General features: G+C 42.9%; 1 protein-coding gene and 1 long non-coding RNA gene across 8 annotated transcripts in view; one reads left to right on the forward strand and one right to left on the reverse strand.

Annotated features, from left to right (window-relative positions):
- The window catches only part of LOC140843104 (uncharacterized), a 50,566-nt gene extending 38,923 nt beyond the window's left edge, over nucleotides 1–11,643 (reverse strand). For 2 of the 4 annotated variants that reach the window (XR_012120585.1, XR_012120582.1), the window contains exons 1-3: nucleotides 8,132–10,032; nucleotides 6,715–6,793; nucleotides 3,519–3,857 (exon numbers count right to left, since the gene is read on the reverse strand). This is a non-coding gene — a long non-coding RNA (uncharacterized lncRNA). Of the gene's footprint in view, nucleotides 1–3,518; nucleotides 3,858–6,714; nucleotides 6,794–8,131; nucleotides 10,033–10,139; nucleotides 10,235–11,483 lie in introns of those variants that run through there. The other 2 variants (XR_012120584.1, XR_012120583.1) reach the window with 2 other exon arrangements.
- STXBP6 (syntaxin binding protein 6) overlaps nucleotides 10,133–26,183 on the forward strand; it is a 261,191-nt gene continuing 245,140 nt past the window's right edge. The window contains exon 1 of one of the 4 annotated variants that reach the window (XM_073211422.1): nucleotides 10,133–10,566. In XM_073211422.1, coding sequence (XP_073067523.1) covers nucleotides 10,248–10,566 — 319 coding nt within the window. In that variant the 5' untranslated portion in view covers nucleotides 10,133–10,247. Of the gene's footprint in view, nucleotides 10,567–10,635; nucleotides 11,053–11,083; nucleotides 11,215–26,183 lie in introns of those variants that run through there. The other 3 variants (XM_073211423.1, XM_073211426.1, XM_073211425.1) reach the window with 3 other exon arrangements.

Consider the following 26,183-nt stretch of genomic DNA (forward strand, 5'->3'; position numbering starts at 1 on the left):
GAATAGTCAAGGTATTTCAGTGGAGCATAGGTGTTTGCCCCCATACCAACCCTCCTGTCCCTCAAACTGGGAAGACAGTAGTTCCTATCTCAACTATCTCACTTCCCTTCTTTAGTTCTTGAATATTTTATCCGAATGTAAAGGGAAAGTATCTTGTTTGGATACTTTAATCATCTTTGCCTAATGCATATCTGTCAAATTAAGACCAGAAGTTACCTGAATAAGATCGTTTTTTTCTTTTTTCTTAAGGAAAGGGATGCTTTTGGAAAAATTATATAAATAAATTTAAAAAAAGAAATATAATTTACTATTGACCATTCAAAAAATCTTCTATATAAAGCAAATTATATATTCAATGTGGTGTCTATAAGGCAGGGACTTTGAGCATTTGGTAGTTATGCTCTTAGCCTGGAGGGCTGATCAGGTTTAAAACTTTCGAAGATTTAATCCTAGACTGGAGATAAGAGAGCTGACTGTTTAATATATAAGATGGCAAAAAATAGAGTGATGCAAAAAACAATGATTAGTAAAGAGTTTAAGAATCAAGATGGAGTAAATACATCACAGGTATTATCCTGCTGAAATTAATCTATCAAAAATAATCAGATGTTAATTAAGTTTTTATTATTAAATAAACTTAAACATTATAAAAATATTATACTTCTATAGCCACCTTTCTATTAAAACAACTATTTTTATCCAGAGGACCACATCACCTTGCCTGACCTCTCAGTGGTATTCAACACAGCCCACCATAATTTCCTTCCCCAAATACTATTTTCTTTGCTCTCAGCATTTCTCCAGCCTGGAAGTCACCTTTGATATCTCCTCCTCCTCAACAAGATCTCTTAATGCTGTATTTCTTGGGACTGGAAACAGGCTCCCCCCCACCCCCTGACATTCTATATTCTTTCTATAGAGTAACATCAAGTATCTTCTAAATGCTAATGGCTCCCAAATATCTAATTTCCAACTAGATCGGTTTTCTGAGTTCCAAACATGTATATTGTCTATTTGACTCTTCCACTTGGTTCTCTGATAAGACCTCAACTTCATGTCCAAAATGGATTTTTTAGTTTTCCTTTCCTAAATTTCCAACAATATCAAATATGTGACTATGACATCACCATCTACCCAGTGGTTTAAGAAAACACAGTTAATGTTTCCATCTCTTCTTCCAATCCACTAGCAAATTTTATTTTCCTTTATTTTTCTGAATACAGCTCAATCTATCCTCTTTTCCTCATCTCCCCAGTTTTAAATCTTGTCTGAAGCACTTTCATCTCTCTCACCTGGATTACTACAATGATCTCCTAAGTGGTTTCCCTTCTTCTACTCTTGATTTATTTCAACCTGTTTCCCACATAGCACAGGCGGTCTTAAAATGCAGGAGGTCCCTGCTACCCCTCCACTTCAGAAACTTCAATGGCTTCCAAAGGATTAAAAAGAGAAATCTTGAAGGTATTACACGGTCTGGTTCCTCAGGGCACACCATTCTCTTCTCACTCATAAGGCTCCAATCATTCTTTCCTTCCTCCACCTTTGTAATGGCATCAAACCCTTTCCCACTCTGGTTACTCTCCCTCTGTCCCTGCTGGTTCCACGAGGAATGCTCCCCCACCACATTTCCCTTGCTAACCCTGACTCTCCCTTTACTTTCTCAGAGGGGTTTCCTTGATGACCACTCTCTTCCCTGAACATCTTAGCTTCCCCTATTACATATCACACCTTTAGTTCATAGCATTAGCCATAGTTTATAACTATATAACTACTAGTTTAGTATCTTTCTTCTGCATCAGACTGTGAGGTCCCCATGTCAGGAATCATATTTGTCATTTTCAGTGCTTTATCACTATTGCCCAGCACAGTGCCTCTGTGTGTGATTACTTTCTGTAGTTCTTAAGCAATGTCATGTACTGAATTTTTAAAAATTCAGCTGGTTTCAAAATAGTCTCTAGTTAGTCATACCATTTATTGTTTATAAAAGGTACATAAGATTCTATCAAATAAATATGACAAGATGAACTTAATTAGTCTCTAGTTAGTCATACCATTTATTGTTTATAAAGGGTACATAAGATTCTATCAAATAAATATGACAAGATGAACTTAATTATTTCCTGTTTCCTGAGAAGTGTCCACTTTTGCTATTATAATTAATGCTGCTAAACTAGAGCTGTTTCCTTGAGAGAAACTCACAGAGGTGGGAGTCATAGGACTACAGCTTCTAAATATTTTCTCCATAGAATCACCAACTGCTCTTTGAAAGTATTATAATAAATGACAGTATCCCCAAAAATGACTGAATTTGAATAATTTGGTTATACTTCCTAAATGCTTATCAAAGAAAACACGTCTACTCTATGTGAACTCCAGTCCTACAATGAAGTCTCCCCATATGGGTTATATACTCATTTTATGAGTCACAAGAGTACTGACAGTAATAAAGACTAATTTCCTATAAGTCCTAGGAACATTTCCCATTATATTTTATGTGTGGAAAAATTATTAAGACACCAGGATGTCTGTCAGGAAGATATGTTTATTGTGAATATGACATCATAAATCTGATCTAGAGTCAAAGTTTTTAACTGACTCAGCTATAAATTAAGAGTAATAAAGTAACTTGTTCTTTTAACTTGCAACTTGAGCCAGAAACTCATTGCTTTCACTCACGGATACATTACAAAATTTTACATTACCAAAAAGTTCCTTGAATTAGGAACACCAAATATTTTTCAATAAGATTTCTTTGTAAAGAACAGATGAATCTGAAATTTTCAAAAGTACTTTTTTGCTTGAGAAAAATATCAATACATTAACTTCCAAGTGGGATTAGATATAGGACAAAATGTAGGTGAAGAGGTAGTCTGTTCAGAGTCCACATCATACTTAGCCATGGGTCAAAGCCCTAGCAAAGGGATTATAATTTTGTTCTAGAAGAGGCCTGCTTTGGGCCAGGTCTGGATGTTGAGTGCTGTGATGGGGTGGATTTGAATCTGATCTGGTCCAGTAAGCTTCTGGAGAACTGGGACAGTTCCATGCTTAGGGGATTGGGTTGAACCCCACATGGTTCCTGGGTTCTTGCTTCAAACAGGCTCAAGTCCATGCCTGGAGCTAAACTCAGTTTTTCAGAGATACTTATTTCACTAATGGGGCTCTTTCTTCTCTCCTTTCCTTCCTGTTAATAAATAAATAAGTGTTTTTTCTAGGGCCCACTGGGGTAGACACTCTCAGGATATAAAGGAGGTTCAGTCAAGTCTCAAGCCTGAAGCAGGATGGATTGGACCCATGCAAACCTATTTATATGTTTACAAACAGACTGTGGTAAGAGCCAAAGGAAAGACACAGGTGAGTGAGTTTGGGGGGTGGGGTGCCTCTGGCTGACATCATAGTGATGCTTTCCACAGAGGAGACATTTCAGACAACTGGAAGGAAGGCTGGGTTGGATTCAAATACATAGAGTTGGGGCCTCCAGAGTAAGAAAGGGCATCCAGGGCAAATGAAATAGATCTCACCTTTAAAGTGCTTTTGTTTCCTCCTTGTCTTTCTTGGCAGGGTGTTCTCATCAGGCTTCTTAAACTTCAATGCCAAATGAATTACTTGGCAGTTTTATTAAAATGAAGATTCTGATCACCAGGTCTGGGGTGGACAGGAATCTGCACAACAAGCTTCAAGTAGTGAGGCAGCTGCTAGTCTGAGAAGCGTCCTCTGAGGAGCCAGGTTGTAGGCCACATGTTCCCAAGGTGAGGTAATAGCAGCAGAAAATTATGGAGCCACCGGTGGCTGGACAGGTCCCTGAAGAGCGTCCCAGGGATGGAGAAGCAGGAGCAGGTTTCACTTAATCTTCAGAGAGCCTGGGGACCAAGCAGAAGAGAAAGAGCTGCCTACATGATGGAGGGACCTTTCTGTCTCAGACTGTGAATGTGTTGCATCATTCTATCCTCTTAACAGGCAGCACAGAAACTTGGAGAGAGATCAGCTCTGTGTGGTCACTGACTTGCTTGTGTCCTGGCAGAATAAGGGATTCTTTGTTAGCTCAAAGCCTAGCAGCTTTTCTAGATCTTGGTGGGGACAGTTATTTTAAATCAAATATAGGTCTTTCAGAAATTAGGCTGAAATAAAGGAAGGAGCAATGAGGATGGTTCAGTTTACCAAACTCTGAACTTAATACAACAAACTAGGTCTGAGCTGAGGTGGGGGCCCTTCTGCAGCAGAGTGTGATCAAAACAATCTTTGTATACATAACTCTGGGCGGGAACAGTATTTTCCAGCCCAGGGCAAATTACCTTTGAAACCAAAATAGGTCGAAGGGAGAAATAAAGTGGGAGAAACCTTATTGCTTACAAGCAGTTGCCCATTTCGGCTTGCCTGCCTCTCACGACGCTGCTGCAAAAAGGGACCCCACCCAACCTCTCTGGTCCAGATATGCCCTGCTCCCCCATGTAATTACCAATTGACATGGAGATGGACTACTTCTCTCCACCCCTTGGAAACACCTATTGATATGGAGATGTACTAAGGCCAGGGAGAGATTCTAGAAATATTGCAATTTTACCCACAGTATATTTTTATTTTTCTGCTGGACACTATTCTTCAAGACTTTCAATTCAAGCAAGTTAAGAGATAAAAGAATCATACTTGGCTATGTGTGATTGAACTTCAGAACTAGTCACTGTTTAAACTTACTCATCTGGGCAATGTCTCAGTAAATCTCAATTAAGTCCTAACTTAATAAACACAAATGCTGAAATCTCTAAACTATTAATCAACCCCCTTAGGCCTTTTCTTTGGAAATAGAGTAATGGGTAGAAACACTAGGACATCTGAACAGGAGAGGAAGGTGGGATTTTTTAAAAAGCACTCTGTATGTAAGTAAAATTGTTTTTGTGAAAACAGGACTGTTGTATTACATCTGTGGAGATAAAATAATATGATTGCTTGTAACAGTCAGTGCTTTTAAGGAACAGCTCAGACTGGAAATTCAAAACACACTCTGGGTTTCCCCCTCCTGTTTTTCCTGAAGTTACCAAGATGGGTGGTCATGGGACGCAAGTAATGTTTATGCAGCACTTACTGTGGCTCAGGTACTGGGCTACATACATTAAATATATGCCCCCTTTTAAGCCTCCAGTTAAAACTGTAAGTGGATAGTAATGTGCATTTTTTTAAAGACAAGAAATCTGGTATCTAGAGAAGTTGTAGACTTTGCCAAAGGTTATAAGCAAGAAGGAGGTGAAACCAAGGTTCAAACCCAGATCTGTCCAAAATAACATCCATGCCCTTTCTGCCATGGTATGCTTCTTCTGAACACCAGATTGTTTGATGTTTCTTGCTGAGGACAGTTTACTTCCTTATGGCAGTTGTCCTTATTGGATGTTGAGTTACATCCAAAGTCTCCGGATTAGAGACAGGTGAAACTTAAAGACCTTTCAGAACCTCCTAACTTTTCACACCCCCTCCCAGGTAGTGCCCTCACACCTGCTGTTTTTTTCTGCTGGAAATTCTTTCTTTGCTCCTTTTTTTGTCTACTTAACTACTTTAATCTATCCTGCAGACCTCATTTAGATTATTATTTCTTCAAGTAGGCCTTCCTTTCCTTTGCACACTATTTCTATCATATATTTTTAATAGCCTATGCCTTTGATTGAAAAACTTATACCACAGATGCAATTTTACATGTCTGTGTATGCTCTAAAAATCAGCTTCCTTAGCTTTTTAGAGAAAAGATAATGAACTATTTGTCTTCTGTCTCTGATGACTCACCTGAATGGTGACAGCTTGAAACTGTCATTTGTGGATGGGCTACCGCTGCTTCTGTGCTAGGCACAGGGAGAGGGAAACTGAAGATCCTTAAGCCTTGTTCTGGCACTCAAGGAACTAAAAATCTGATTGGAAAGGTGTGAATAAGGCTAATTATTTAGTAAATTAGGGACAGAATGTTATACCATGCAACTCATCAAAAAAGGTGGAGTCCTGTTATAAGCCCACTGGACTCCTTAAAGAGTAAACCCATAGACTAACACTGATAGTGTGGGAAACAGAATAGGGTCTCAAGCATAAGCTCCCTGAGCCCATTTGAATTTTGGAGGTCTCCTAGACCCATTGTCACTGGAACATTTCATTCCCAATTTACAAATAACATATACACACAACAGCCATAGGCTATCCCAGCCTGGGGACACTCAATGCTATCGCCAGGGAAGTCACCATGAAAAGCAAAATAAAACCCCCCAAATTTTTTTTTAATTAATAGTTTTGAAGGAGGAGGATGGGAATAAATGACAAAATTTAAGATGATAGGGAACTGAACTTAAAGTTCCTCTTCCTCAGTATTATTTCTACCCCTTACTAACAGAATTCTTTCTCTTATCACTTTTCATGCCTGAAAATTTTATTAGGGAGATGTTCCTTTGAGACCACAAAATACTTTTTAATTTGTGTATATCTTTGGAATGGTTGATAGTCTTCCACACATGAGTGTGAATTAGTTTAATCACATTCTCTTACTCAGTTCCAGCTTGCAGTATATTAAAGGAATGCTGAATTTTAAGAATAGAGAGCAACAGCCAGCCTAGGTGGGATAGGGAACTAAAGCCAGAATGAGGAAGGACAGGAGGTGCATGGAAAAGGTCTCAGGAGAACACCAGAGAAGGTGCAAAAGGAGCAGAAAGGAGCTAAAGAAGATTTTTATGTCTTTTAAGACCAACTCACCAAGAGAGGAAAAGAAATTGCCTCTTCTTTCTTGACCTTTATAGAGAATGGAACCAACTCTGGTACCACTGCAATGTCTCTGCAAACATTAAATACATTTTTCTGAGCTGGCTTAGTGACACAAGTCTTGTGGGAAAATGAATGATATTCCAAACAAAGGAAAGATCCTTCCAGGTCTAAAGACAATGAGAAATTTTTGGTCGATTGAACCACATGAAATTGCAAATCTTCAAGTGATTATGACAAACAGTTTCAAGTGGATCAACCTAAAAGTTGATAAATTGAGACTTCCTGAATTTTTTACCTGAAATCACATCATCAGAATGAAGAATTTAAAATGCTATTAGCCATGTTGTATAGTAGAAGGACTTTTTTTTAAATAGGCTTTACTAGTCTTGAAGATATATTGTGATTGATGATGCTACTTCATAAGTGATGCTATTAAAAATAGTTGTGTTAAAATGCACAATTCCCTAGATCCCACTATCTTTGTCCATGTCAATTCATTCAATTCATTATTCAGACATCACTTCCTTACAGCCCTAGACAACCTAGGTCATCAAAATCCATGGGTGTTTGAGGTTGAGGTTGACAGTGGGCATTAAGGGTTTCAGGAGAACCCTAGTAAACTCATTTTTTTTTTCTTGCACCATTTAATGCTCAGAAGGAGGAGTTTACCATGTGATCTGGTGTCCTTACCACTTACTTCTGTCTGAAGAGAAAACTGCCTTCATAGGTTCCTTTTCCATTCCAAAGTACAATAGCAATTTAAAAGTCTGTAATTTGGCATCTAGATGAATTATAAGGGCTCCTTCAGTACTATGGTTTCATGATTAGGCTTTAAGGGGGGAAAAAACCCAACTATGCCTGTTATGTGCATAGAGGATTTCTGTAACTGGCAACAATAGTTCTTGGGGAAGGCAAACTTACTTTTTCTCTTTACTGAGCTTGTTTGTGTTTATTATTTAATATCATGTATTATAACACCATGTATTATTTACTACTACTAGTAAAAATAACTTAAAACATTACAATTAATTTAAAATTTAAGTAGACAAAACATTTTACTTGTAAAGGTAGAGCCAGAGCCCTTTAAAAATGTTTACATCCTGCTCTTTTCTTTACAATCTTGTCGTTATTGTGATTTTTTTTGAAGTAATAATTCTTAGGAACTATGGGAGGTAGAAGAGAGATGCAGAAGATTTTGATAATAGAAATTGCTATTTATTCTGCAAATATTTGTAACTACCAGTTATGTGACAGGTCCTGGGCTATGTACTTCCTCCAAAACCTTTGGACGGCTTCTTGTGTAAATACCCAAGCATTTCTTTTTTCTTTGAGAGCTCTGCATACTTAAAATGCTTCCCATAGATAAGTGTTGGTTTGTTTCGCATGAAGGCAGCAACCATGAGCTCACCTGCAGGGAGAGTCAGCCAGGACACTAAGGGAAGTCCCTGTTGTCTCATGGAGGCAGTCTGCGCTGATAACCTGTAGGTGAGAGAGAGAGAGAATTGTGCAGAGTGGGGGAGTCATCTTGAGCTAGATCTGATACACATACACACACACACACATATCTTCTGATGGATGACTGGCAATAACCACAGGGACATCTTACTTTACAAAATTGTTGAATTACCCAAAAGCTCATTCTAAAGATTTGTCAACAGAATCCTGAACACACTAAAAAAACTTGCTAAATCAAAGAAGCTTTGCTACTTGACAATTTTTGTAAAGCCATAGAACTTCCTTGTTTAAATTCAGATTTCATATAGATGATGTGTAGGTAAGGACAATGCCTTAAATCTAAACTCTCAAAGTTTTCAAAGCCCTTAGACATACCTTATTTCTATTAATCCTCACAAACAACACTGTGAAAATCATTTTCCATTTCACAGATGAGGAAAGTGCAACTTAGAGCCATTTGCAAATGGAAACCTGGTAGGAAACAGCTGAAGTTTAGACGAGGACCCGGGAACCCTATTTTGGTACTAACCTAGTCCTAAGGCATGCCTCTCCAGTGATAAGCTGAGCACAAGTGACTTTATTAGGGAAATTCCTCAGATTTTCATAAAACCACAAGAGTGCATATGCCTTAGGAATCCCAATTTCTCCCATTCTTCCCCCTCCAAACCACCTTCCTGGAGTTCCCTTTGGATTATGTCATTCGCTTCTCCCAGCATCTTTGCTCACCCCATACAGCCTACAAAATGAAGTTCAGGTCTCACAAACTGGCAATCAACTGCTCTTCCTCAGCCCCCATCCACTACTCCAACCCTCCTTACCATGTCAGTGTGCTATTTCTCGCCCCTTTTCCATTAACCAAGCAGATCAGTCTACTACAGTCTAACACTGTAGGGTGACGTAGGTGAGGGTAGGACATGGGTGAGGGTAGGAGGGCCACAAAACTTCAGGGGACATCAAAGAGCTCAGTAATTAACTAAGTATTTTAATGAAATATTAAAAAGGTTAATGCAAAAAAATTATGCATGATGAAACATATCAAAATGTAAAATAAAGACAGGATCACTATTAATGGTTGTTCTTTTTCTTCAGACTTCAAAATGCCCCAGCAGAGCCCTGTTACTGTTATTGTAGTGACTCCCTCCCCACTCTTTTATTTTATGAATGATATTTCCCAATTGTTAGTTCTCACAACTCCTTTCCGTGTCAGTGGCTTTTCTTCTTAAAAGCCCCAGCATTTATCTATAGCTCTTTTTTATTCGGAAAACCAATTTCCATTAGTGATTAGTAGTACTTTGAGGGCCATCTGAATCGTAGATCCTTTCCAAAACAGTGGGCACTCAGGCACAAGTGAGTGAAAGAATGCAGAAACCTTTGCTAAAGAATGCAGAAATCACGATCCTCACATTGGCTATCTGTAGGACTGAGCAGGGAAGGAACCCAGACATGCCTTATTTGGTCCAGAGTGTTTTGGTTTTTTTTTTAATTGAATTTCTAATCAAGATATAAATATCATGAAAAAAACAGAAATATCTGGTCATTTCTTGAAAATCGGAAAATCTAGCAAAAGCAGGCCTGAATTCTTCCATGACAGCAATGGGCACTTAGCAGAGTCCCTCTTGCCTTCAGATCTCTCCAGTTCGCCGCCTCCTCCCCGTTTCACTCATTTACATTGCCCGCCAGGCCCCGTTAGCTTTTTGAGTTTGCGACGTAGGCACGAAAGAACGAGTGCAATGGATAAAACCCATCTGCTGGGCCCACTCTATCTCCCCTGGAGAATAAATGTTTCCTCGCTGTCCCCTCCAATACCGTCTTACAGAGGCTCACAGAAACAGCTCACGTTTCTAGCCCACAAACTTCCCACAGCCCGTGCAACTTGCATCGCTTTCCGCCCACCGTCTTTCCCCGCCCAGTTGCTGCAGAGCCCCCTCCCTGGCCCTGGCCGCGGCCTCCCTCCACCTCACCGCCTGCGGTCTGGTGCCCGAGGCGGGTCCCGGCCCCCGGCCCCCGGCCCCCGGGCCCCCACCGCAGCTCTCTGCCCCGGGCCGGGCTCGCCCACGGCGGCACTGGGCATGCTCAGAGGCGGCCGCGGGTGCAGGTTGGCGGTGCAGGCGCTCGCACTCGGCAGCGGGCAGGCGGCGGGCGCGCGGCTGCAGCTGGAGCTCCAGCGCCCGGAGTTGGAGTTGCCGGAGTTTTCCCCCCACCCCTCCCTCCCCGCGCGCCGCAGCCGGAGCGGGCGCGGGAGCCGCGAGCGGCGGCGAGCCAGCACCCGGGCGGGCCGAGCCTCGTCTGGAGCCCGGAGCCCCGCGCGGGGTAGCCCCCGGAGGGGCCTCTCCTTGCTGAGACGCGTGCCGCGAGCTGGCACTGCCGGGACACGAACCGGGTCGCACGGTAGGGCCAGGGAAGGCAGAGGCCAGTCCGGGGGAATGCGGCGGCAGCCGCCTCGGCGACTGGGGAGCCCAGCGCTCGGTCCGAGGCGGGCGGCAGGGGCGAGGACCAGGCTGAGGGGCGGGAGGGGTAGGCAGGCGCTCAGAGAGATGCTTTCAAGTTGGCGGGCTGCGGGAGTGGGGACTGCGCACCCATAGGGACTCGGTTTCCGCTTCTCCCCAAGCCTGGGACCTGGGGTGCGGGCAGTGTTGGGCTTGCCGCGGAGCGGAACAGTTTTTTCAGAGAAAGTTGAGGATGGAGGCTTTCTTTCCGCACTGTCCCCGCGGTAGGATGGGTGCCCGGGGCGCCACCCCGAGACCCCATCGTGGTGGAGCCGAGCGGGTCGCTGCGCCCTTGGGCTGAGTTCCTCCACTCCCGGCTGAATCCACGAATCACCCCGATCCTCGCTTCTCTGCGTCTTCTAGGAAAATCATTCCTGCTAACACTGAGGTAGGCTCTCTTGTGGGGCAGGGCATCCTGCCTCCCGGGCGCTTAGCTGGGAGGTGCTCCTCCCCAACCTCAGACGTGGCGGAGGGCGCCAGGTTCCGAGTTAGCGCTCGCGGAGCGCGCCGGAATCCAGCCTCACACACAGGACGGGACAACGTGGCAGGGGTATGTGGATGGCCCGGTATTTCCTCCAGCCTTTCCTCAGGTTCACGGCGCCCCACCGACCCACCCTGCTCATCTTCGCAGGGGACAGGGCTTGAAGGAAAGGCCCAGGTGGAGAGTTGGGGCTGATAGACTTCCTTCGGACAGAGTGCCTGGGTGTGTCTGCCCTGGGCTCTGGCCCTCGGACTTGTAATGAGCCCTCCCTCCTTTCTGTGCTTCCTCAGGGATTGGGTGGGAAGGAATGGGGCCGGTGGATCCACAAGAATGCCCACCAAATCCTGCCGTCTTCTAAAATCGTGTTCCAGGCGTCCTTAGGCCCCTGCGACTGGCTTTGTGAGATTGTTCAGGTGTGGAAGATGTCGATGGTTCTCCTGGCTCTACTTTTTTCACTTCTTGTTTTGAGTTTTGGGGTTTTGCCTGCGCACGAGTCAGAGCTGCGTTGTCATAAGCTGGGGTGGGGGGTGGGGGGTGGGGGGAGTGGAGGAGTTTCAGCCAGGCAGTGAGCTGCTGTTAGCCCTGGAGGCTGCTAGTGGGAATTGGTCCAGAAATGATTATGCAGGCTAGAAATATGCCTCTTCTTTTTTTCTTTTTTGGCTGAACACCTTGGCTGTGGGGTTTGTGTGTTAAGTTCTTAAAGGGGCACCCTCACATTGCCCAAGTGCCATGGTTTAGGGGCTCACCATTTCTGCTGCTTTTTCTTTGCCTTTTCCTTGGGGGAATCTAACTTGGGGCAGATTTCCAGATGTGGGAAACTTGGTGTGGGTACCCAGGTTACAGAGTCAGACCCGAGGTCAAGTTTTAGCTTTGCAGCTGATGACTGCTCATAGACAAACGGTCAACCACTCTGAACTCAGTTTTCTCTTCTGCCAAATGGGAATAACAACCTTATCACCTTTCATTGTAGGGGTGTTTGAGAGGCTTGGGTGAGGAAATAGAAATGAACAACCTTATCACCTTTCATTGCAGGGGTGTTGAGAGGCTTGGTTGAGGAAATAGAAATGAAAGTTTAAGAAAACTTAAAAGCACCATTTATGTCTTATTGTGTCTATGCTCTTCATTGTTTTTTGAATTGACAAATTCTTTTAATTATAACCATACATCTAAGCCTTCTCCCCTCTACCCTCTCCTCACCAAGCCGGTTAGTTGCTTATGCCTTTGGAAGTTTTTTTTTTTTTCTTTTCCCTTAAATCCACCTCTCTTTTGATTTTAAAGGTTGAGGCTCTAGATGCCATGTTTACCTGAGGGAAGCAAAATGGTGTAGGTTAGACCTCTGGGGTTGCCTTTATCAATGTTCAGAGTTCTGGGCCCCAGAATTGGCGTGTTGGTAAGACCCCTGTTTGAGGTCTAAGGTTGATGAGTCAGCCAACCCTGGGCTGGAGCTATAGCTTGGTCTCTAACAGCAACCTTGAGCAAAGGACTCAACCCCTCCTCAGTGAAATCAGGCTGAGATTAAGAGCCAGTGGTAATCGGAGGCAAGAACAGGTGAAGTTGCCTCTCACTCAGTTAATCATTGTTTAGTCAGGCTCCTGAGCCCCCCAGGTGCTGCATTTGTCCCTGACCCTAGGGCAGGAGTTCTCAAACATGAGCATCAGGGTCACCTGGACCACTTGTTCCACCACAGACTGTTGGGCTGCGCTGCCAGAGTCTCTGATTCTCTAGGTCTAGGGGGAATGGGGCGGGGGTGGTGGTGGGGGACAGTGGTGGCAATAATTTGCATCTCTAACTAGTTCCAGATGATGCCGGTGCTGCTAGTCCAAGCCTAGAGAACCACAGACTTACAGAGTGAGAGACAGTAAGAGAAGCGAGGTTTGTTCTGAAATGCCATTGTATTAATACCTCATTAATAGAGATGGGTGTTTTAGGAACTTGCATAAAGCATTTCATATTTCCAATAACTGCCAGTCATCATTGTACAGTTTTGACTATTCTGATTGCTCTTCAAATGAATGAATTTTACACACAAAAAAATATAGGATTCCCCCTTCCTTTCATACTGTAAAATACTTAGTTTCTGGTTTCTAGATTTCTCTTGGACAAACTGAGATTGGTGGCCCCAATACTGATAAACATCCAAAATTACCCTATTTCCTTTCTGTGGGGATCTCCAACGTTTGTGCAGAGGAGGCTGCACAGAGTTCTGGCAGTTTGAACTTAAGATTGAACAGGTTGAATTACTTACAAGCAAACTTAAAAACAATTTGCACCATGATGCCTTTTCTGAATGGACAGCCTGCCCAGGCCTCCGGGAGAGGTGAAGTGCATCCCGTGTCAGATGTTCTGGGGTGGTCAGACCTGGCAAAGGCCTTGCATTCCTTCTGGAGGATGGCGGTAGTGGTGGTGACTGAGATCCTCTCTTGCTCTGATCAGGGGGCTGACTTTCAGGGACAGCTGTGCACTAAAGTGCTACTCTGCCATTTAGCATATAAATCAAGCACTATTTGGGTGCAGCCCAATCTTAATCTCTTTTCCTTGTTCCCCAAGCTATGGTCCTGTCCTGAGAGCTCACCATGACTTACCATGGCCTAGATTATGGCCTTGGATTTCAGCTGCTTTGTGTCACAGAGGCTTTGGGGCAGTTGTCTGCTTGAATCAGGAGGGTTCCTGAGTTGACGTGCTAGGGAAGGGATAAGGTTTATGTAGCACCCAAATGAACTAGGTGTCAGAGGAGGTCGACACTTAACTAGTTCTTGTGTCATGTGCCAAATGGAATCCCAGCTGACCATCATGCTTTATCTCAATTTTCCATTTGTGCTTTGTTTTAGTTTAAAAATGATTAGCCTTAGATAAACCTATCAGTAAAATCAGAAACCTACTCAAAAACTCAAGTGTACCATTTAATGTTTTAGTAGATAAAACTGCAAGGTTCATGCCTGTCTTCCTGATTGTAATCAGCACTCAGTGAAGAAACGACCTTTCCAGTTCTAATTCTTAAGATTCACTAGTTAAAGGGTTTCTCCTACTTAATGTGAGTAGGAAACATTTCTATTTTAAAATACCTTTCCATAACTTGTTTATATTTTGGGTGTTACCCCTAATTTTTGCTGCTAGGATTATTTTCCAGTGTAGGGGAGGCTTCTTATCACTGTAGTCCACTCTACTGAGCACATAACCACCTGATATCTTTGCTCCCTTGGATAAGGCTGTTGTGAGACAGTCATTACGATACTTTATTTCTCTTTGTTATCAGGGCTGTTGTTACTGGGTCATAGAGAGTCAAAGCCCATTCCTGGAACACTGCTCTCTTTAACCTGCTTTGAGTGTGTTTTTAAATTAAAACTGGGATTATACTGCACTACCTTAAATCTAAGATACCTTTTTTCATGTTTTATCATTTTCCAGTTTCAGAACCCAGATGAGTCTAAAAAGTATGAAGACAAGTAATGTATAGTTTCTTTTTCTGTAACCCAGCATGTAAATAAAGTGACTTCCAATTGATGACATTCTAAAATAAAGCAAGTCTGGTTCCTTACTCCAATAGAAAATATAGTTTCTACTCAATGCCGCCCAGCTGATCGAATTGAACAGCAATTGGATTAGCTAAGCAGTTCCCAGAGTTCGTCAGGAGAATGCTATGGGAATGGCTGTTAGTAGGTGTGCTCTTGAAAAGGGCAAATCAAGTGGGAAGCACTACCTATTATTTTTTCCTCTTTTAGAGATTCTCAACACATGCATCATCCTATCAAAGACTCTGAGAAGTGCTACAGTAAACAGTATCAACAACAAAAAAATTTGGTTATATTTATTCAATTAAACATTTCCCAGAACAGAGAACATTTTTGAGGTTATGTATATCTTCTAGTATGCCATTACTGAATTAGTACACTCCAGCAATTCTAGTATGTTGTTTAACACCATCTGTGGGTGGGGTGATTTCACCTAGTATGTCCCTATAGCATAGGGGCAATCATTAAAAATGTATATTGATTGATTAATGAACTTTGTAGGTGATTGCTGTATTTTAGAGTGGAGAGAAGCCATTTTAAGCTGTGATGGCTCATGTCTCCATGAAGGGACTACACTATGAAAGTGTTGTAAATGATGGGTAGTAGCACTTTTGTGGAGAGGAGAGGGGGCATTTTGGTTGGTGGCATAATGAAGCAGGAGTGTACAGACTTGTACTTGTGCCTGCATATAAATCATTTCCAGAGCATGAAAAAGACCATGCCTAGTACAGAGTGCGACTGAGTGAGTCTCTCCTCGGGGCCAAAGAACCTATTGTGAAGTTGGTTCTTAATCCCGTAAATTTTCTGAGTTCTAGTGACCACAGGAGAGCTAGTTGTAGATAAAAAGGAGGGTAGGCATGACACTCAGGTCGCAAAGAATCCGGGATGAAGGGAGCAGGAGGGGAGAATGGAACTCTTTTGAGGTCATTAGAGGAAAATGGTTCCAGGTACAGAGGGAAGTCCTGTCGAAGAACAGTGGATATTTGGGAGAAGACCTTTTCAGGAAGACAACTGGTGTTTCAAAAAATAGCAAGGAGAAACAACTCTTTTAACTCAACAAAAAGGCAAATAATTCAATTTAAAAATGGGCAAAGGACTTAAATAGACATTTCTTCAAAGAAGGTAATACAAATGGCCAATAACCAGATGGAAAGATGTGCAAAAACCTTACTCACCAGGGAAATACAAATCAAAACCACAATGAGATACCACTTCCCACCCATCAGGATGGTTATGATCAGAAAGACATATACTAACAACTGTTGGTGAGGATGTGAAGAAATCCTTATACATTACATTGCTGGTGGGCATGTAAAATAGTGCAGCCACAATGGAAAACAGGTAGTCCCTCAAAATTTTAAACATGGGGTACCTCATGACCAGGTTCACTCCTAGGTATATATCCAAGAAAATAGAAAACATATTCATGCAAACACTTGTACACAAAATTTCTTAATAGTCAAGAAGTGGAAATAACCCAAATGTCCACCAAATGATGAATAAACAAAATGTGGTAGGTCCATGCAATGAAATACCAATCAGCCTTAAAAAGGAATGAAATTTGATTAATGCTACAACATGGATAAACTTTGAAAATATGTTATCTGGAAAAAACACAAAGGCCATATATTATGATTCCATTATGAAATGTCTAGAAAAGATAAATCCATAGTGACAGAAAGTACATTTGTGGTTGCCAGGGGGTGGGGAGAGGGGGGAATGGGGAGTGACTATTGATAGGTATGGGTTTTCTTTCTGGGGTGATGAAAATATTCTGGAATGGGATAGTGGTGGTGATTGCACAACTTTGTGAATACACAAGAAACTGCTGAATTGTACATTTAAAAGTGGTGGATTTATGGTGTATGAGTGAAAAAAAAGCAAGTTATTTACTTATTACTGTGGCTAGGTAGAAAGACAAGTAATAAGAAAAAATGTGGTAAGAACAATGCAGAAATAGGGCATCAGTTTCAGGCCAGATTTTCTGCTTTTGGAAAAATAGCTAGATAATTCCTTCCTCCTTGTTTGTCTTTGGGTCTTCCAGGATTTTCTCTTCTAACAGGTCTTCTCCTTAGTTAAAAGTGTTTTGTTCCAAGTTTCTCCTCTGTCAGTGGATGGTTTTTGTAGCTGATGCCTTGTGACCTTCGGGTTGGAGAGTGTTTCTGAACTTCTGGAGACTCATTCCACATGTAGGCTTCCTCATTGTGCCCCACCAGAGGGCAATGGACAGTGCTGACTCAGCAGCTTCTCTTAGCTTCTCCCTTAGCATTTGACTGTGGTTGATGTGTCGTCTGCTTTGTGCAGTTCTGTCAAGACTGCCTTTTAAGAATAAAAATCTGACTGTGTTAAACAGGGCTCACATGGTACTTGGTGTCATACAAGCATCAGTGTATTTGGGTCCACAAGTTGGGATGCTGAATGAGGTTTAACACCACTGGAGCTGAGGCTGCTGTTTGCTCTCAGAGATGGTTCTTCTCTGCAGCCATGTGGTGGGGCTGTGCGTTTCAACACATGGACAGGAAGCACCTGGGGATGTTGTTAAAGGTCCAATTCTGATTCAGTTGGGGACTGAGATCCTGCATTTCTAACCAGCTCCCACAGATGCAGAGGCTGCTGGTCCATGGATCACTGAAACAGCATAGACAAGATGGTTTGGGAGTGGGACAAAGCCAGCTGTCCACCATTAATGTGGTGTGGGAATATGGGCAAGGTCATTAACATCTGAGCCACAGATTTCTTATCTGTAAGATCAGAGTAGGACCTAGCTCACAGGAAAAGGCCTGACTTGATGTACCTGGAATGCTGATATTATTTGCCTTCTCCTTCCTACAAAGGCTAAGAATTCAATGGTTAGGACTGAAGAAAAAAAATACATAGAAGAAAGCCAAGGACTCGAAGAGGTTTTTGATTTGTGTGAGTGGGGATGGCCGGGGGAGAGGATGTAGGGGAAGGAGGTATGAATCCTAGTCCTCAGGGTAACATTAACTACTTACTGGTGTTCAGACTACCATAGTTTTGATAAAGTCACTGTGCTATCTCAGCTGCATCCAGATAACTTTTAGCCAAGATGTTGGGTCTTTGTGTTCATGGTGTTGATTTCTCTTGGACCAGAAGATCGTCCCTGGTGTGAGGCTTGCTGCACGCCCTCACCTAGCTGCCTTCCCCTTCCCCCATTGGCATGTATCTCTTACAAAAACTGTCTTGCCAGTGGGTTTCAGCCCCGGCAAGTTCACTATGGATTCAGTGAGACCAAAGAAATGACAGTGCAACATTCTTGGGGTGAAAGGGTTTATACCCAACTTTATTTCCACAGTGGCAGGTCAATCACTAGAATCCTGTCCACTCAGAGCAAGTCTGCATGCAGCAAGCCACTCCCTGCCTCTGGGCCTCTCCACCCATGCAGCCATCTCAGTCTCTGTCCTTGGCACTGCCACCACTCCAGTCTCATCTCTGCTCACCTGCAGCCTTGCAGCTGTGCCACCGTGTCGCCCAGAGCACTGGGTGGAGCTCTTTATATAGAGTCAATAACAACATATTGCCCACCTGTGTGTAGTGAGCAAGCTGACCAGGGCCAGGTGAAAATCCTGGCCACAGGCACCTTCACTTTATCCACAAGAGGCGAGGAAATAAAGATAAAGGAGCTAACATGCAAACCAGTGAGCTTCATTAGCAGCATGAGCAAAAGTCTCTAGGAATGAGGTTGAAAATATTTGCTTCATTGTTGACCTTGGAAAATCTAGGCATTTCATTAGTTTACCTTCTCTGACTCTATTAACTCTGGAAAGGTTGCACTGACTTAGGTTAATGGGGAGCAGCCAAAAAGGAAGGACTAGCAATGAAATCCTGGCACTGACTCCCACCTGGAGCCGGTGTCACTTGCCCTCACCAAGCCTCAGTTTCCTTTGTTGCTCTTTGGGACCAATAAGAAGCCCTGCTTGCTGGCCTCAGGGGATTGATTTGAGGCCCAGATGAATAGCTCATGAGTGGGCATTTGCACTCTAAGACACCACATGTCTGTAGAGTCTGTAGATGTACGCCACCCCTCTGCAGTGCTGGCCGGTCATCCATCCCCACAGGGTTACACGAGGTGAGCTGTGGCTTGTTAACTTTCCGTCTATTTCCTTATCATTTGAAGGGGGAGGAAATCAGAGATTATGTTTATATTTTAATTAAGTTAACAGAAACTTTTCACTTTCTTCTTGGTAAAAACAGAGTTTTTAAGATTTTAACAAAACCACAAGTGCAGTAGTAACTCAAACTAGTTTCCAGTCTTCACAGTTGGAAATCCTTGCTTTCCTAAGGATGGTTAGGCCCTGTTTCCTAAGGCCCTGTTAGGCCCTGTTGGTGGGTTGGCAGGTATGGGTCTTTAATGCCTGATGACTTTGAAGAGCAAACAAGATTGTTCACTTTGTTACAATGCCGGGGGCCCAGCATTTGAACTGATGTTGCACCAATGGCAAATAAAGATAAGATATTCAGGTTGAAGCCTAATACACTAGGGTTCACTGGTGTTTACTGCCCTTTCCAAATATGGAGGCCTCATTGGGAAGTGGAAATGATCTGATTTGTTAGGAGTGTGATGTGTGTGCTATTTTCTTGTTACTTTTCACAACCACTGCTGGTAATGAAGCAGGTCAGAGAGGTGATGTATCAGTGGGCTGTTCTTTGCTTTTAGACTGCCTAGGAATATGCTGCTTCACACAGTTAAGGGGAAAGCTGGCAGTATCTAGTGGTTGAGAAGTTAATATTATTCTTCAAGGAGTTAATCTACCCTATCGTTAAGTAGCAATAAGGAAGCTCTCCTGCTACTGAGAAGGAGCTAAGTGTATAAAGCTAGGTGTCCCTCAAATAAGTCCTTTAAAAATTAAATCCTGCAACTATAACAATAGTATTTATTTCAAAAGCTACCTTGAAGGCTGGAATTTGGTGCTTATGAAAAGAGCTTCACGCTAATAAAATGGACATTTCTCCCAATTTCATCCTCTGTAAAATGAGACTTTTTCTTTTTAATGAGATCCTTTTCTGACAGTGCCTACCACACACCCACTGGTCTATTGAGACATTGATTTTTTTAAATGGAACAGGGAATGCTGAATGCAAACACCTTGCTCCCAAACCCCACTAGACTGTGAGGTCCTCCAAAGGCCAGGAATCTTCATTTTTGTATCCCTGAGACTCAGCATGTCTGGCATATAGGAGATAATCAATATAAATCTGTTGAGCTGGACGGCTGCTTTCTTCTGCGATTCCCTCCACTGTCTAGTCTATTAATTTTTCTGTCAGCATATTATTTTTATTATTTAACATTTCCCTAGAGAGTATTATGTGCTAACATAGTGCCCAGTGCTAAGCACTTTACAAATACTATTTTACAGCTGAAAAAACAGATGCAGAGAAAAGTCAAGTGACTTGTCTGAGATCACGTTGCTACTACGCAGCAGAGCTGGGAGTTGAACCTGGGTGCCCTGCTGTGGATAAAGTGAAGGTTCCTATGCCAGGATCCTCACCTGAACCTAAACTACTTGATGATGTAACTGGTCTGCTGCTAGGCTACTGCTTCCACACCCTAGGCAATTAGCTATTATTGACTGAGAAACTGTATAAAAAACTCTGCCCAGTGCTCTGGGCAGAGGCAAAGATGAAGGACGATTACAGACCTACAGACTGGTGGATGCAGACATAATTCTAGTGCTCAACCTAGTGCCAGGAGAACAAGCCAGGTAATAAACCCTTTCACCCCAAGAACATTCTATTGTCATTCCTTGGTCTCACTGAATCCATAATGAACTTGCCTGGGGCTGAAACCCATTAGCAAGACACCTGGTTTCAGAGTTCCTGCTCTCAGCTATTAGCTGGGGTTAGTCTCAGCAGATTCCCCTTTCCTCCCATCTTCCACCTTCAAGTACGCCCTTCTTTCCTTCCCCCTGGCTTTCCTGGGAGTTGCAGAGAAATGAGACCAGACATGCCTTTCCATCTCCCCTTCTTTTCACTTCCTTTGTCCCCCATCCCCTTTCTGCCACTCCCAATTTCTAGAAAATATGACTCTGGGTTTGGAAAACAGAGTGACAGGTATAGCACCATGGCTCATTCATGTGGACCCAGGCTTGGGTGAGGCCATTTGCACGGGAGTGTTGAGAGTGAGCTCTGCCACCTGGTCACAGCTGTGACCTCTAGCCCTGGGCCTCTGAGTTTGTCAGGTGACAGGTGGTGTGACTTACATCAGCGCCCCTCAGACATTTACCATATGTGAATCATCCTGTTAAGGCACAGATTCTGATGCAGTAGGTCTGAGGTGGAGCCAGGGATTCTGCATTTCTGCATTTCTCACAGACGTCCAGGAATGCTGATGCTGCTGGTCCTTAGCCCAAGGCCTAAAGGATCCCTTCAATTCCAAGTATGGCCTTGCCTGAATAGGCCTAATTCCTAACCCGGGACCCAGAGAGACATAAGACATTGAGAGAGAGAGACACCAAGGGGCCAGAAGTCACATGAAGACAGAACAAGAGCATGACTGGGAGGAAAGGAAATGTGATGCTTTCAGAGTGAAGAGTGTGTATCATTCCCAAATGTGAGCTGGAAAATGCTCTATAAAATGGAGAGAATTTCACAGCAGCTCTAGTGATACAGGTATGAGAGTGAAAGTATAAAGTTTTATTTGAGTTTAAATGAAATAAAGAACTTATGCTACTGGCCCCAGAGCTCCTCAAAATCTTTGTTAAGTCTCCTTAGTTTGTCTGTTTTCCAGCCCCAACTGCTGTGTGTGTTGTGTCCCAAGAACCAATGTTGGAATACCAATTTACGGTATAAATTGTGCTCTCATTGTGTCTCATAATTGCACAGCTGTTTCTGTAGATGACTCTAGTGAGGTCTAGAGAGTCAGATTCCCTCCAAATCACAAGCTCCCATGTGACAGAGTTGGGAGCAGACATTGGTGAGGGAGCATGGCTTGGTGACTCTCAAACAAGGCCTGCCTGCTTAGATACATTTATGCCAGTGGACAATTAGTTTGCCCTGAATGCACTGCACAAGAGGCATCTAAATGGGTTTGCTTTAAAAAAAAGAAAAAAAGAAAAAGAAAAAGGTTTTTTGAAGTTTAACATTCATACAGAAAGAAGCACAAATTACATGAGTACAGTTTAGTGAATTTCTATTCCCTAAACACACCCATTTAGTCTTAACACATATCAAAAAAGAGGGAACCACCAGCACCCCAGAATCTCTCCTTGTGCCTGCCCCCTTCTGATTACTTCCTCCTCCATGGTAGCCACCATTCTGACTTATAACACTATAGATCATGTTTGCCTATTTTTGAGTTTTATGTAAATACACTCATACTTCTGTATTTCTTTGTGTGACTTCTTCCTCTCAGTATTATGAGATTCATCCCTGTTGTGCATGAAGCAGTAGCTGGATTGTATCCTGCTATGCAAACACAGTATGAATACTGATTACGGACTCTTGAATTGTTCCCAGCTTTTAGCTATTATGAATAATGCCACTATGAACATTCATGTATATGTGTCTTTTGGGCACACAAGTGTGCATTTCTGGTACGTGTGTGTGTGGGTGTAATTGCTGGGTCCTGCGATATGAATATGTTTAGCTTAAGTAGATGGAGCCAGTTTTCCAATATGATAACTCCAACTTATGTTCCCATCTGGTGTGAATGAGAATCCCATTACTCCACTTTCTCTGCCAATACTTAGTTTGGTTGGTCATTTTAATTTTAGCTATTCCAGTGTGTGTTTAGAGGTCTCTCATTATGGTTTTGATTTGTACTTAATCATCATTTGATGCTTGATGCCTTGGCATAGGTATATTGGCATTTGGATATCCTCTTTTATGAAGTGCCTAATCAAGTCTCTTGCCAATTCATCACTTGTGTTTTACTTTTTAAAACAAAGTGAGATGTCCGTACAAACACCTATGAGAAGTCTGTGAAAACTGTAGCAATGGAGGTCACTTGTCAGTGATACCTGCTTTTATTCTCCCACAATTTCCAGAGCACCCCTCCTGCAGGACAAGATGGGATGGGGATATGCAGAGGTATAAAACACCAAGCAGGGAACTTACTGAAACTCTGGGGGGCCCCAAGATATGTGGCCCAGGGCAATTGTAAAACTGGGAGACTACTTGAAAGTTTAAAAGTACTTAGCCTAGAAATGAGTTTACCTTTTATGGAAGTCACTCTGGAGGACTATAGACCAACTCTAAAACTACTGCTGAAAACATTTTTGGAATTGCTTTGAGTATATTTTCTTGGATATTTTTAGGTGCTTTCAAAATGCCCCTTGAGTCTGTATTTGATTTGGGGAAATAGCCAAAATTCTCTCAGAACCCAGCCAGTGAAAAAGGATGGGGCTTCAAGGGTGACTTAAAAAACAAAATATTACTGATCAGGCTTGCCTATGAGAGGATGGAACCGCCCTTCTCAGGTGCAGAGTGAAGACATTAGCTGGGAGGAAGGCCCTGCACGGAGTGTCTCCTTTCAAGATCTCCTTTAGTCTTTTCTGTAGCCTGTGAGCTACTCACTGTTGCAAGTATTCCCACTTGACAGATAACATGTCACAGATTTAGGAAAGGAAAAGAAAGAGCATGATTTAGGAGGCGGTCTAGCTCTGTGCTACCTGAGGTTACTGGAACCTTTGCCTCTTTCTGCCTCACCTCTGACAGGTGAAAATGGAATTATTACAAAACTGTTAACAACCAAAAGGCATGTGCTGGTGGTGACTGTCGGGTTTCCACCCTGACATGTTATGGGCCCCCATGAACTAGGTGGCCTGTCTGCCCAGTGGGGCTTTGAGGGGAGAGGAGAACTTGGAGGCAGGCTTCAGGGCACTTGTTTGTTCCAAACACAATTCCTAATGTTCACAGGAGCCATTTAGGGCCTTTCTGGGTCTTCTCACATGTCCTGCCCACACTAACAGCCTAACCCAGAGGCCTTACTCTGTGTGCCCTATTTTTCCTCCCGACTGGCAAGCAGGCTCCTAGGAAATACTCCAAGATGTGTTGGTGACTGTTGTCACTATTGGAAGTTAATATTCTATGAGGAAAATAGTTTTCTTCCAGATGGGTACTTATCATAAAATGTGACCAGTAGAGGCAGAATATTGCCAAGTTCTTTCATAGTCATTCATTCCTGATCGCAAAAAGAAAATCACCGCTTAGTTTTCTCTGACATAGCATGGGTGTGCAGTAAAGACCTTCAGAAATTATTCCTGGAAAAAATCCCTGGGGCAGATTGCTTTCAAGTAGTCCCTGGAGCACCCAGCTGCCCCTAAGATGTGAAGGGCCTGGGGGAGATTCAAAAATACCCTTGACTGTCCCAGGGGCTTGTTCTCACATTTCCTGACTCATGGACCCTAACAAGCTGGCCCTCTTCCACCAAGAATAGGAATGGTGTATAAAAGCTGAGTACATAGAAAGCAGAATTACAACCTAGTTTTCTGGCTCAAAGCAGTAGCAAAGAAGCCTCTGAACTTCTGCTGGCACAGAGCAGTGGAATGGTTTCTCCACTTGGTAGTTTCTTTGTTCTTGGCACCTAAACCCTGGACAGTCTTGGGTTTCAGGGTAAAGCTCTGGGTGGTGAGTGACCAATAACCAAATCATTTCCTACACAGATTAGAATTTTATTCCATTCATATTCACAGTTTTCTCAAGGTAAAATGGTTAGCCTGAGAAAAAAATGTGAGGACATTTTAATGGAAGCCTCCCCTGGTAAGAAGTTCATTTTCCTACCAATTTTAATTCCTTAGAGGATTCTAGGGCAGGTGTAACAAGCCAGGTATTAGAAGCAGTTTGTCCCCCAGTGGCTGTGAATACTCCATGTTGTCTCCTTACCTATTTTATTAGCCAATTATATTATCCTACACATGTGTGCAGTTTGTACACTTCAGATTTAACTTCACTGGTGGATGTCTGAACTTTTTATTCACCTCTTGCCAAAAGAAAGAAACTTATAAATAGTGCTTTGTGTTTTGAATTTTATAGTGCACTGAGTAAACACAAGATATACATTGTGAAAGAAGGAGCCACGGGCCACACACATCCTTATTTTTCGAGTGGGTGTAACTGATGACTAGTTCCTGGATGTGTAACTAGGGGGTAGGTCATAGCCCCACCGTCATCTCCCACAGAGCTCCAGTAAACACTGTCTCCCTGTTGGTCGCCGTATTATCTTACAGGGAAAAGTGTTTAAAGTTCTTTTTTCCTGAAACGTTTTCTACAAAGTCTTTTTTTATAAGTATTTTGGTTTGGGACTAAGGAACTCATTTTAGTAAACACCAGAGGCTTCCTTAAAAATGGTATTAATTATACTGATAGTTAATCATTGCACACATGTAGTGGGCCAGGCACTAAGAATGTTTTGTGGACTCTTCGAACTCTGTTAATTGGGTGCTGTCATCCACCTTGTTTTGTAAAAACCCAGATGCAGAGAAGTTGTCCCTAGGAACCAGGGTCCACAGCCCATCAGTGTGCCTCTGGGCTCTGTGCTATACTGAGGCAGTGAGCGGCACGGGTGGATGCTGGGCAGAACCTGGGCTGCTCTGAGACCCTGGGTAGCAGAAGACAGAAGGTCAGACATTTCTTAATAGGAAGTATAGCACTGTGGGCAGCTCCTGCATTTTAAATAGGCCCAGTTTAGGTGCATTGGGGAAACTAATTGTAGCAGATTTTGAGAAGAAGTGCATTTTCAAAGGAGAGAGACTTCTACTGACATTTAAAGGCTAGGGCAAGACATTTGGCTTTGTATAAGGGTGCTGACCCACAAATGATGTATTTGCTGGGGGGGTTCTTAGGAGCAGTTTTTCTTGGAACAGCTCTGTCGGTAGGTTTGTGGGTATTAGCAGTACCTCCTTGCCCTAACTCTATCAAAGGCAAACAAGTACAGGGCTGGGCTCCTTCTGTGTAGAGCAAAACATCTCCTCTTGTTTATTTCATCTCTGGACTTGGGAGAGGAGAAATGACAGATGATGATAATATAGCTCCCTTCCCCTTCCTCACATGGACTTCATGTCACAGTGCTATGTTGGGTTGAAGAGACCCCCAGAAATTCCCAAGAAAGACCCCTTGTAAAAGACAAGAAGTCTGGTTTGAAATCTTTCAGGGGTTATCTGCCCCTTTCTCAGGACACCTTTTCCATTTTGCTCTGTATTGATCTCATCTCTGTCTTTTCATTCACCAAAAGTGCCTACTTGCATTAATCCCATGATGAGAAAAATCAGATAAGATCTCCACTGTTACAGAATTTTTCTTAAAGAAATGTATTAAAAAATAATTGCATAAAATATTAAATGACAACTGTTCTGAGCATTACAGGAGAGGTACACGTTCGAGGGAATTTGGCCTAGTCAAGAAAATTGGGGCAGCTTTCCCGAGGAAGTGATGATAGCTTAGGTCTGAAGGATGAGTAGGAGTTAAAAAGGGAGGCGATGGCATTACAGAGGTGACAGAATGTGCAAAGTCCCTGTGGGGGAAGAGTATGCATGATGGACAGAAGAAGACCCTTGTGCTGGGAACGGAGACCAA

This window comes from Manis javanica, chromosome 8 (genome assembly GCF_040802235.1).
Source record: "Manis javanica isolate MJ-LG chromosome 8, MJ_LKY, whole genome shotgun sequence".
NCBI classification, from domain to species: Eukaryota; Metazoa; Chordata; class Mammalia; order Pholidota; family Manidae; genus Manis; species Manis javanica.